Source organism: Gekko japonicus, unplaced genomic scaffold (genome assembly GCF_001447785.1).
Source record: "Gekko japonicus isolate JY-2015 unplaced genomic scaffold, Gekko_japonicus_V1.1 scaffold113, whole genome shotgun sequence".
In the NCBI taxonomy this organism is placed as follows: Eukaryota; Metazoa; Chordata; class Lepidosauria; order Squamata; family Gekkonidae; genus Gekko; species Gekko japonicus.
This window is the reverse complement of record NW_015160211.1, coordinates 755,534-766,536: the sequence shown is the minus strand read 5'-3', so window position 1 is coordinate 766,536 and position 11,003 is coordinate 755,534. Positions and strand designations below refer to the sequence as shown.

At 47.6% G+C, this 11,003-nt stretch overlaps 1 protein-coding gene across 1 annotated transcript in view; it reads right to left on the bottom strand.

Moving 5' to 3' along the window:
* DEPDC7 (DEP domain containing 7) overlaps positions 1 to 7,039 on the bottom strand; it is a 17,785-nt gene extending 10,746 nt beyond the window's left edge. Inside the window, exons 1-2 of the mRNA XM_015409645.1 lie at positions 6,967 to 7,039; positions 2,348 to 2,741 (exon numbers count right to left, since the gene is read on the bottom strand). Coding sequence (XP_015265131.1) covers positions 2,348 to 2,741; positions 6,967 to 7,039 — 467 coding nt within the window. The remainder of the gene's footprint in view (positions 1 to 2,347; positions 2,742 to 6,966) is intronic.
* Positions 7,040 to 11,003: the final 3,964 nt, after the last annotated feature.

Sequence of the window (11,003 nt, the reverse complement as noted above, 5' to 3'; positions counted from 1 at the left end):
AAGCATGTCCAGAAAGCAGTTTCAGTGTATGTGCCCTTCAATGTTTCCATTTACCAAAAGAAACAAGGGCCTATTTTAATTAAACAGGATTCTACTTGGCATTATCAAATACATAGCTCCTCTAAATTACATCCAACAAAGTGCAAAGGAATTATATACAGCTTATTACAGTAGCATCTTGCATTCAAAGTAGGTTTCTTTATATACTTTTCTTAATCAAACTGTACTGCTGGTCATTGTCTGTTGTAATAAAGTGAGTGAGTGCCTTATAAATGCAGTCCTGCACCTAATCATGAATTGCTAGTCCCACTGATATTAATGGTCTTAACCACATATGAGTTAATTAACTGTGTCTTTCTTAAGGCAATTAAATTAATCCTCCAGTCAATTGCTGATGAAACGGTTGTACAGCAACCCGAGCAGCCCCAAATTTACCAGTAATAATTTCTACTGCACTTTCAATATGCAGCAGTTTCTAAAATTCATCACATTCATCATTCCCTTTCCATACCTCACAAGGTTTTAGTTATTTCCAATTTATTCATGGGTGAGGAAATGCAGCTGAAAGATAGCAATTTGCCTGGGACCGAGTGGTACTGAATAACACTTCGCCCAATCAGTGCCCACTCAAGGGCTTTCAGCACCCTTGGCCAGCTGCTAACCTGGGCAACATTCTGGGTGGGGCTCAGCAGCTCCAAGTCTGGGAGGCTCCCAACCCTGCCAGGGTAGTGTGGGCGAGACTGCGGAGCAGTAGTAGCTGGCATTGGAGGGCTATCCTACAAAAGGTCCAGCTTGGCTTCAGCCAAGAGCAGGAGCGGCTGTGGCAGGAAGCTGTCGGGGTCCCTGAGGCGGTGCAGGGCAGACTCTGCAGCTGAATAGGGCACCTGGTTGTATCTTCATCGGATCAAGTGGCTTGGGCGAGCATGGGCCCCACCTCTCCAGAGAAATGGAAAGTGAGCGAACTGGCCTGCCCATCAAGCCAGGCTGCCACAGGCCCTGCCTCCCCCAAAGGACGAAGGGAGAACAAGCAAGCAAGTCAGCCTATCGAGCCAGCCCTGCATACCCCAGAGGATGGAGGGACAGGAGGAAGAGCCAGCCGGCCAATTCAGCCTGCCATGTACTCCTAGACTGGCTGCCTCAAGAAGATGCAGTGGTGGCACCATGATGGCAGCAGCACTCACCAGGCACCCTCCTTACTCTGCTGGGCAGTAGGTCAGCCCCCAGCCATGATGAGCCACATTTGAGTTTGCAGTGTGGAGGGCTGGGTTGGTACCTCCATAGCTGCAGTGGAAGCTGGTGCTCCAGATGACTGGATGGCTAGGTCCGCTAGGCTCCCAATCCAGACAAGGTAACCAGAAGGCATTTTCCGTCTATGTATCTGTTTTGTTGGATTAGAACTTCCCATGTAAACAGGTGCTGCATGCATGATTACGAGGGCAGGGAAATGCCAATCAGATTCAGGGCTGTGCTCGTACACTCCAGCCAGGAAGTCAACCAGAGTACCCATTCACCTTTTGAGAAAGAATGAGGAGTTGTCCTTCTTTGTGTCACAGACAGACACTATCACTATCCACCTGTGACAGATCTGGTAGACAAGTAGCTTATCCGATCACCTGCACAAAGCAGCCCATGGATACAGACCCCTGAATTGCTGGACAGGAGCGACTGGCGGCTCTTTTAGAGGCTGAATACACTGTTTGGTGGACCGTCGCCAGCACATGGAATTTAGAGAAGAACAGACCCATTTACTTCACTATAGTAATAAGTAGGACTCATTTTGAATAAACATGCAAGGATCAGGCTACAGTCCTAGGCACACTTATTAGGTAAAGTGGAGTTTGAATCAACACAATCAGATTGTATGTAAGCCAGGGCAACAAGAAAAACACACAGGGGTCATCTCGTAGAAAAAGAGGTGCAGGAGCACATTAGCATAACTCATTAGCTTAACTTATTTGCATGTGCCACACCCCCTGACATCACTGGAAGTGTGTCAGAAGGCAGCACCCACCGCTCAGGCTCCACTGGACTTGGATTGCTAGCTACTGGGGGGGAGGATGTGCAGATCTGTCCTCGCAGAGGAGGGAGAGCTTGTACCTGAATAAAACTTGGTCTTAAAGGTGCCACGGGACTATTTTGGACCGGGGGGGCTGGTGGGGGGCCCTCTGCAGCTTACCTGGCTGCTTCTTGCTCTGACTGAGGGCTGCTGGGAGCAGGGGGTGGGGCTTGTTGCATATGCCCACCCCCTGGGCTCTTTACTGCCGGAGCTCCGCTCCTGTGCGCTCCTGCAGGAAATGACCCCTGAAAATACACCTTCTTGGTCTTCAACACATCCATGGATACTTACCTTTGATGTATAAAATGGCCACACACACTCTCAGAGGGGATATTTGCTTGGCTTGAAGCATCTGAAAACCGATAGAGGCTGCAGCTACTATCTTCAAACACAGACTGTTTATCTTTCCCAAAAACTCTGGTAGAAACTGCTTCAAAAACCTTGTAGTCCATCAATGCCTGGCAGAGCCTCACAACTTTAGTCCGGGAAATATCCACCACACCAAAGTATTTCTTCTGGAGAAGGTGGGCATAAACAACATCCACAGCATTGGAGCCAATGAAGCAGTCATCATAACATTTCAGGTTTTGACGCCGCTTTTTCACTTCAACTTGGGTATGAAGTGCATTGATAATGCTGCTCCAGACATACGTGGCGCCAAATGGCCTTTGTGCCAAACTGAAACCTAACAAGCAATGCAGAAGAATTACTAGATGCATCTTGATGACAGTTCTAAAAAAGTTCTAGAGGACTTTCCTTTAAAAAAAAAAACAACAACCCTAAAACCTAAGCTTTGATAATCTTTCTAGAGTGCATAGTTTACCAAGGAGGTAGAAGCTTTTCTGTAACAACATACTACCTCATCGTTAAAACCTCTCCCTCTACCAGCTGTTGCAGGGGATTACAATAGTTATGAACGTTATTTATCGTCCACCCTTCTCACCCGGACTCAAGGTGGATTACATAGAATGTGTCAATACAATCAAGAGGATGTGATATTCAATGAGCAATGCAATGGGATTAGGGTTGTAGAACCAACCAGAAATCTAAAAAAACAAACTGAAGCAAAGCGTAAGTATTTACATGACATATGAAATGATGCAAAATTACATAGCAGGATCCTAGTTTCAGCAAGCTGTATACAGTATAGACCACAGTTCCTAATACTTTATCCAGGTAAGTTTGTGTATGTCCATCAACCCCAAAGAAAGAAAAGCCCTTTGATGTTACCCCAGATAGTTAAAAGCTGTTCTGCTGTTCAGTATTTTCAAATCAAACAGCTAACCTTCGCCCATAAATATTCCATATCACTAGCCATTTTTATTACATACATGTATATTACCATAAATTAAGGCTAAGCCATTAACAAACTGTATAAACTTGGGGGATCAATAAAATACCCTGTGAAATAGATTAAAATGCCTTATTTCATTTAGCTTTTTCATATCCATCTTTCATCCTATGTACAGCAAGAAGTCCATTTAGGCGGTTTTTTGGGGGGGGGGGAACAACCACCTGTTATAAGGAGGTAGCCAGGGCTTTTTTTGTAGAAAAAGCCCAGCAAGAACTCATTAGCATAATAGGCCACACCCAACAGCAGAAACCATTAGCATATTAGGCCACACCCCTGACAGCACAACTCATTGGCATATTAGGACACACACCCATGTTACCAGAAGTGTGCTCATCCAGCCACACCCACCTTTTGCTTCTTATTCTGTTTACCTTGTTTGTTTGTCCAAACCCAGGGCTTTTTTGTAGCAGGAACTCCTTTGCATGTTAGGCCACACACCCCTAATGTAGCCAATCTTAATGAGTTTCTGCTGTTGGGTGTGGCCTATTATGGTAATGAGTTCCTGCTGGGTGTGGCCAACTTGGAAGCCAGCCGGAACTCCGTTCCTGTGCGTTCCTGCCCAAAAATAGCCCTGGAGGTAGCACATTAATTGCATGCAGATGTACCAAGTTCAATCTCCAAGCTCTCCAGGTTTAAAAGGAGGTCAGGTGAGATCTGCTGTAAGAGAGCAGGGGAAAACACTGAGAAATATTACACAGGGTTGTATAGATGCTTCTGAAATGATGTCTCTGCTTAGTATTTTATTTATTTATTTATCTGGACTTTTATCTCACCCTCCCCTGCACTCAGGACGGTTTACAATCATTAAAACACAGATAAATTCAAAATACAAGATGGCACATAGACATAAGTGCTTTAGGGCTTATATGGGGTCTGTACAGATGTGCCCAAGGTCAACAAGCTGGGCAGTGGGCAAACAACGCTGACAGTATCTGATCGTACTAGGTTGGGTGGGGTGAAGCAAGGGAGGTCAGCAGAACGGGACACCCATGGCCTTAACCAAAAGTCCAGTGGAACATCTCCGTTTTACAGGCCCTGTGGAACTGAAACAGATCCCGCAGGGCCCTGATCTCACTCAGGAGAATGTTCCCCAGGCTGAAGCCACAGTCAAAAAGGCTCAGGCTGAGGTTAAACAGATGTCCTTTGGACTGGGGACCACCAGCAGCTGTTGATCTGATGAGTGTAAAGCTCTTCAGGGGACATAGCGGGAGAGGTGGTCCTGCAGATATGTAGGTCCAGACCGCACAGGGCTTTAAAGGTTAACATCATAATTTGTACTGGATTCGGTACTCCACTGGAAGCCAGTGTAGCTGGCGAAGGACTGATTGTATGTGAGCTCTAAGAGGTGCCCTGGTAAAGACAGACACCGCTACATTTTGAACCTATTGGAGCTTCTGAATCAACCACAAGGGCAGCCCAGCAAATTAATTGGGAGGACGCAAGGAAAGGATGAGAGAACAAATGTGGTGGTCAGAACTTTTGGCTAGTACTGAGGAGACCCAGGTTCTTATTCCTATTCAGCCACAAAACTGACTGGGTAACTTTTGGCCAGCCATACTCTCAAAGCCCTGTCTACCTTGCAGGGTTGTTGTGAAGATAAAATGAAGAAGTTGGGAGTAATGCACACTGCCCTGAGCTCCTTGATAGAGCTATGAAACTGATAGAGGTATGAGATTTGTGACATCTTTTCTCAGACATATTCCAAAAGTAGAAAAAGCAACATATTCCAAAATCATTTGTTGTGGCTACTATTTGTACCTTATAATATCTATAGCAAAACCATCCACACATTATGGCTATTTTTACTATTATTTGTTTCTTTGATTTATATTTTTTTAGTCAATGGGTTCATGCTTCTGGAATGCCTACCTAGCACATAAACCCACTGAACTGCTTATAATAAGGGTGGGGGGTACAGAACTGACCAGAAATAAGACTGCTCCCAAGGAATAATCATAAACAGTTAAAAACACAGGTTGTAGCTCCGTGGGTTTGGAGGCTCTCTTTTACCAGTGACAGCATTCCACCTTGCCATCTGATTCAAAAGCACACAGACATTCTGTAGTGAAGCTGTTCTGTTATTCCCATATGCATGCATTACAGAAGAGTAACCAGCAGTAATACAGCTGTTCTTACTGTCAATGCCAATAAGCGCCAAGGACAGATATGTTTATAAGCAGCCTCCCCATTCAGGCAGACTCCCAATAGGTAACCCAAACTGGGAAGACAGTATATCACCCTCAGGAAAAAGGGTTCACAAGAGACCCATTCCTGCACATTTATACATATTGACTTCCCAAAGGGATCGTGTAGAAGAGAAGCGTCATAATTTCACATAAACAGCAATGGATTAATTGTTTTACCTTACATCTAATAAAGCAAGGTAATAAAACCTCCGCTCACAGGGAAATTGTGGTGACCTGTGTAAGTTCAATGGAGAACAGCCAAAAAGAAATGAAGGCTTCTCAGAGAACAAGTGCCAGAATGCCATAAAGAGGTAGGGCATCCAGCAGGGGAAAGTGAAAGGGGCTGGTTTCCTGGAATAACAATACCAAAAAGGAGCTTCCAGCCAAACTTTGAAAGAAAGTCAATACGAGATGCAGCCAACTGGCGCTATAAGTTAAGTCAGAGGTTAACGTGCCCAGTGTCAGGAAACATCAAACATACCAGAACTCAGAGGAGGGGGGCATACTAAGAGAGGGCACAGCACCTTGGCTAGAGTAGACTCAGAAGCAAACAGTACCCTTGCCTGAACACTTACACAACTAGTACCAAGTTAAGGGAGGCAGAAAAGCTACTCCTAGCCATACCCGATCAAAGCCAGTTCTCTTAACATAGCACATGCCTGACCTTCCAAAAGGACTACAGCTAACTCATCATCCAGAAACAGGATAGGAGAGATATGGGGAAGTCCTGCAGGATCAGACCAAAGGCCCCTCCCGCTCAGCACTCTGCTTCCAGCCACGGCCAGCCAAATTCTTTTTCGAGTGCAGAGGCAGCATCGTGCAGCAGTTACAAGACAGCAGAAACTTGGGGTTCAAAACCTCCCTACCTGTACCCAAGCTCTCTGGGTAACCTTGGGCCGGTAGGTTAGAGGCTCCATATAGTTATGGCGGACTAAAGAAAAACTCGAGCACAAAATCTGCATAATACCCTTTTATTAAGACCAAACTAAAATGACACAAAACACCAGGCAAGCCAACTGCAATCTCTCAGCGACGACTACCTCATAGCTAGGGAAGGTGGCCGGGAAGGGCCATCTATGCTACCTTGAGTAAAATAAACTTGTAAGAGAGAAAGACTAACTAGGGAAAAAAGTCCCATCCACAAATTGGAGAACAGACGATCACACAGCGCGCCTTAACAATGACCTTGTGGAAAACAAGAGGGATGTAATTTCTTTTGTCTGTGGACTGAGAAATAGGCAGGTGAATAAAGGGGTAAAAGTGTCTCCCGCCGCCTCCATACCCCCTTTCTCCTCCACAAGCCAGGACAGGTTCTTCTCACCCTTATAAAAAGCAACACCTAACCTTCTTCCCCCGACCGAAAACGTTACCTGGAGGCTTGTTGGCTGGACTATAGATAGGGCAGAGATTCAAAGCTGCCGCTCTCTCCTTCACAGTGGCCATAGCAACCAGCTGCTCTCCGCGAACAGGTCCGGGGAAACTACTAAAGCGCCGCTGCCGCCTAGCAGCTCTCTTGCAAGAGAAAAGGGCGGTGCCGACCAAATACGCTACCTTTATTGGCCGACTCTCTCTCTCTCTCTGGAGGCCGCATCTATAGACCACTTAACGTTCCCGATAGGAATGTTAGGGGCGGTGGCTTGTGATTCCTGCTTTGCAGCTAGCGCCGGTGAGCGTGCAAAACCCCTTTTCGCTGCCAATGAAATAAAATTGCACGCATTCCTTTCGAGCTCATCCAAGAACGAGGACGGACGAGAGAGTCTCGTGAGACCGTAAAGACTGCAAACAGACGATCTCTGCATACAGGGGGGAGAAAGAACCTTCAGAGATACAGCTTATTCTCAGCCGTAATGCTTCAGTGATATATTAAGCGGCTCCTAGTGAAATTTCTCTCCAGCATGCTTGTCAAAGAAGAAGAAGAAGAGATTGGCTTTATACCCCGCCCTTCACTACCCGAAGGTGTCTCAGAGCGGTTTACAAATTCCTTCCCCTTCCCATCCCCACAACAGGCACCCTCTGAGGTAGGTGGGGCTGAGAGAGCTCTTGACAGAAGCTGCTCTTTTTCAAGAACAGCTCTTATCAGGTACAGGAATCTTGTCCTGTGTATCCCAGAGCTGGCAGAGCGTCGGTAGGTGGCCGAGAAGAGTCATTAATCTGAAAAGGGAACGGCAGAGCCCAAAGCTACCTGAGGCTGTGTCGGGAAAGCGCCTTCAGCCGGAAAGCTCACATAAAATGTTTAAAAATATCACCTGGACCCAGAATATTCTTGAACTCAAGAACACACATCCACTCAGTATGATTTGTATAATGTCATCTGTGTTAAGCGGTGTCAATTCGCCTCCTATCATTAACTCGGTCAATCCATCTCATGTTGGGTTTTTTCCTATTTTTCTAGCATTATTTTCTCTTCCAGTGACTCTTGGCTTCTCATAATTTGACCAAAGTAGGATACTTCCAATTTACTTTTCAAATGAATCAACTTTCTTCCTGTTAGCTTTCTTCATAGTCCAACTTTCAGATCCATACACAGTCATCATGGGGAATATTATAGTACAACTGAGAAGGCATCTCATTTCCCCCTCCCCACTATTTCTTCTTTCTCTTTACTGAAAACCCCCTAACCTCTCCCCTTTCCCCCCCTGCATATACTCTCATTCTAGGGTTGCCAACCTCCAGGCACAGCCTGGAATTCTCCTGGAATCTCTACTTCCATATCTCCAGCAATTTCCCAACCAGGAGCTGGCAACCCTAGTGGGGGAACTGATTGCTGGACATATGGGGGTGGAGTTGTAGGAAGGTGAGGTTTGGGGAGGGAAGCAACTTCATCAAGGTACAGTGCCATAGAGTCTATCCTATAAAGCAGCTGTTTTCCCTAGGGGAACTGATCTATGTCTTCTGGAAAGCAGCTGTAATTCTGAGTGATTTCCAGCCTCCATCTGGAAGTTGGCCACCCTAGTTTCTGTGGAGGAAATGGCTGCTTTGGAGGGTGGAATACGGTATTATATCCCTCTGAGGTCCCTCTCCTCCACAAACCCCACCCTCCTCAGGCTCCACTTCCTAAATCTCCAGGACTTTCCTAACCTGGAGTTGGCAATGTTATCTCCTTCCCACCCAACCTACCTTTATCTGTCCATCTGTCTTAAGTTTCCCCACAACAGCCTCTGCCTAGGAAAACTGGCCCAGTTGTGTTGTGCTGGCTGCTGGGCCAGGCCTACTTACATGGTAGGGAACCCTCAAGAACTTGTGGGGTGGCACCTCATTTTCCCTTCTATTCCCCTCCCCACACTATTCCCTCTTTTCCTCCTCCTGGCAACTCACATATCTTCTCCCTTTTCCCTGCCTCATTCTCAGGGCCAGCCCGAGGATTTTTTGTGCCTTAGGCTGGGCTACCTTCTGGCGCCCCCCTGTGCTGGGCTACCTTCTGGCGCCCCCCCTGTGCGTGCCCACAAATTATGGGGTTGCCAACCTCCAGGCAGGGCCTGGAGAGAAGGAAGTCCAGCCGCTGAGCGCACGCCACACACACACAGAGTTTGTTTCAGAGTCAGCCATCCTGTGCCTCCCCCTCCGCATTGCCCCAGGCCGGTGCGGGGCCGGGCGCTTCAGTGGTGGTGGGGGCATTGTGGGCAGATGGCGTGGCGGCGGCGGCGGGGAGACACCGAGGTGAGCCAGGAAAGTGGAGTGGCAAACTTTGTTGGCCCTCGATGGGCTGTCAGTTTAGCCACCCTCCCATGGCTGCCTCAGGCTGCTTGCGCAGTTGGACTGGAGGGGGGAAGGCTGCGGGGCAGTCCCAGGAAGCGCCGGCCAGACGTGCAGGCTTTGGGGAGGGTTGGCGGTGGGCCCGGCTGCGCGGCGGATGCAGGACTCTGGGGTGGGGGTCCGGCCAGAAGACATCGTCGCCACCACCTTCTGGGGCAGAAGGACTGGAAACTGACCCCCCAGCCTCCTCTGCCTCCCCCGCACCCCTGACTGCTTGAGGGACTGGACCAGCTGCCACCCTCCCAGGGGGATGCGCTGGAAGGGCAGGCATTCCGCTCCACTTGGTGGTGGGACTTGCCTCCTAGCAGGGAAAGACCAGCCCAGAGCGGCGACCTTATGGCTGGTCGGCTCCCCATGGCCACCCTGGGCTCCTATTTCCCGGCAGAAAGAACAGCGAAGGGGTGCGCTGAAGCAGCATGCGCCCAGAAAGTCATGCAGGGGAGGGGGAGAGGCGGCGGTGGCCAGGGCGCATGGCGCTTTTGGCGGGAGGCTTTTGGTGCCCCCATGATGGCCCCACGCTCTAGGCGAGAGTCTAGCTTGCCTAGTGTGCGGGCCGGCCCTGCTCATCCTCTCCTTCTCAGCCACTCAGCAATGTGCCTTTTAAACACCTTCCATTTTCAGCTATATTTATTATTTACTTCATTTATACCCCACCTTTCTCCACAGTGGGGACGAAAGCAGCTTATATTATTCTCCACTCCTCCTTTTTATCTGCACAATGCAGTGGGGTAGGTGAGTCAAGAAGTGTGTGACTGGTCCAAAATCACTCGCTGAGCTTCCGTAGAAAGATGGGGATTCAAACATGGGTCTCCCACAAGTACAGGTGAACTCCAGATGACAGAGATCTGTCCCCCTGAAGAAAATGACTGCTTTGGAGGGTGGGCTCTATGGCATTATATTCAGCTGAGATCTCTCCCCTTCCCAAACCCTGCCCTCCTCAGACTCTACCACAAAATCTCCAGGAATTTCCTAACCTGGAGCTGGTGACCCTAGTCAGGCCTGGTCCCAGGGAGTCTTCCCTCAAAGGCCAAAATAAACCTGGAACCCCAACCCCTCCCTCTGCCTTTTACAGCCTGGAAAACTGTGGCTGCCTAGCAACAGCCACTGACGGCATCTGTTTATTAAAGCTACAGGCACTCCTTTTATCATTTTCAGTTTTTTTTAAAAAAAACTCAATGCATTTTTTTTAGATTTCATATTTTTTCAGGTTTGTAGAAAGATTGGTCTTGCCGATTCACAGCTCCATTCACCAGATTTAAGCATCCAAACATTTGGCCAACTTTGCTATTAGTAAATAAATTATCCTGATCTTGGTTGCCGGTGACTCATCCTGTCCCTCATCCTTAAGGATCTTTTCTAGTTCCTTCATGGCTGTCCTTCCCAGTCTCTATCTCCTTCTGATTTCTTGGTTGCAGTCTCCCTTTTGGTTGATGATGGAGCCAAGGAACAGAAAATCTTTAACGATTTCATCTTCTTCATCCTCATCCTTAGCACTGTGTAATTCCTTAGTAGTCATTACTTTTGTCTTCTTGGTGTTCAGCTGTAATCCTACTTGTTTGTATAGATCAGTTTATGTTTATATAGATCATTTGAAATGAAATTCTCAGTCGTTTCAAGTCCAATTTGCATTGTGAAATCTGCAGTCCTGGACTAT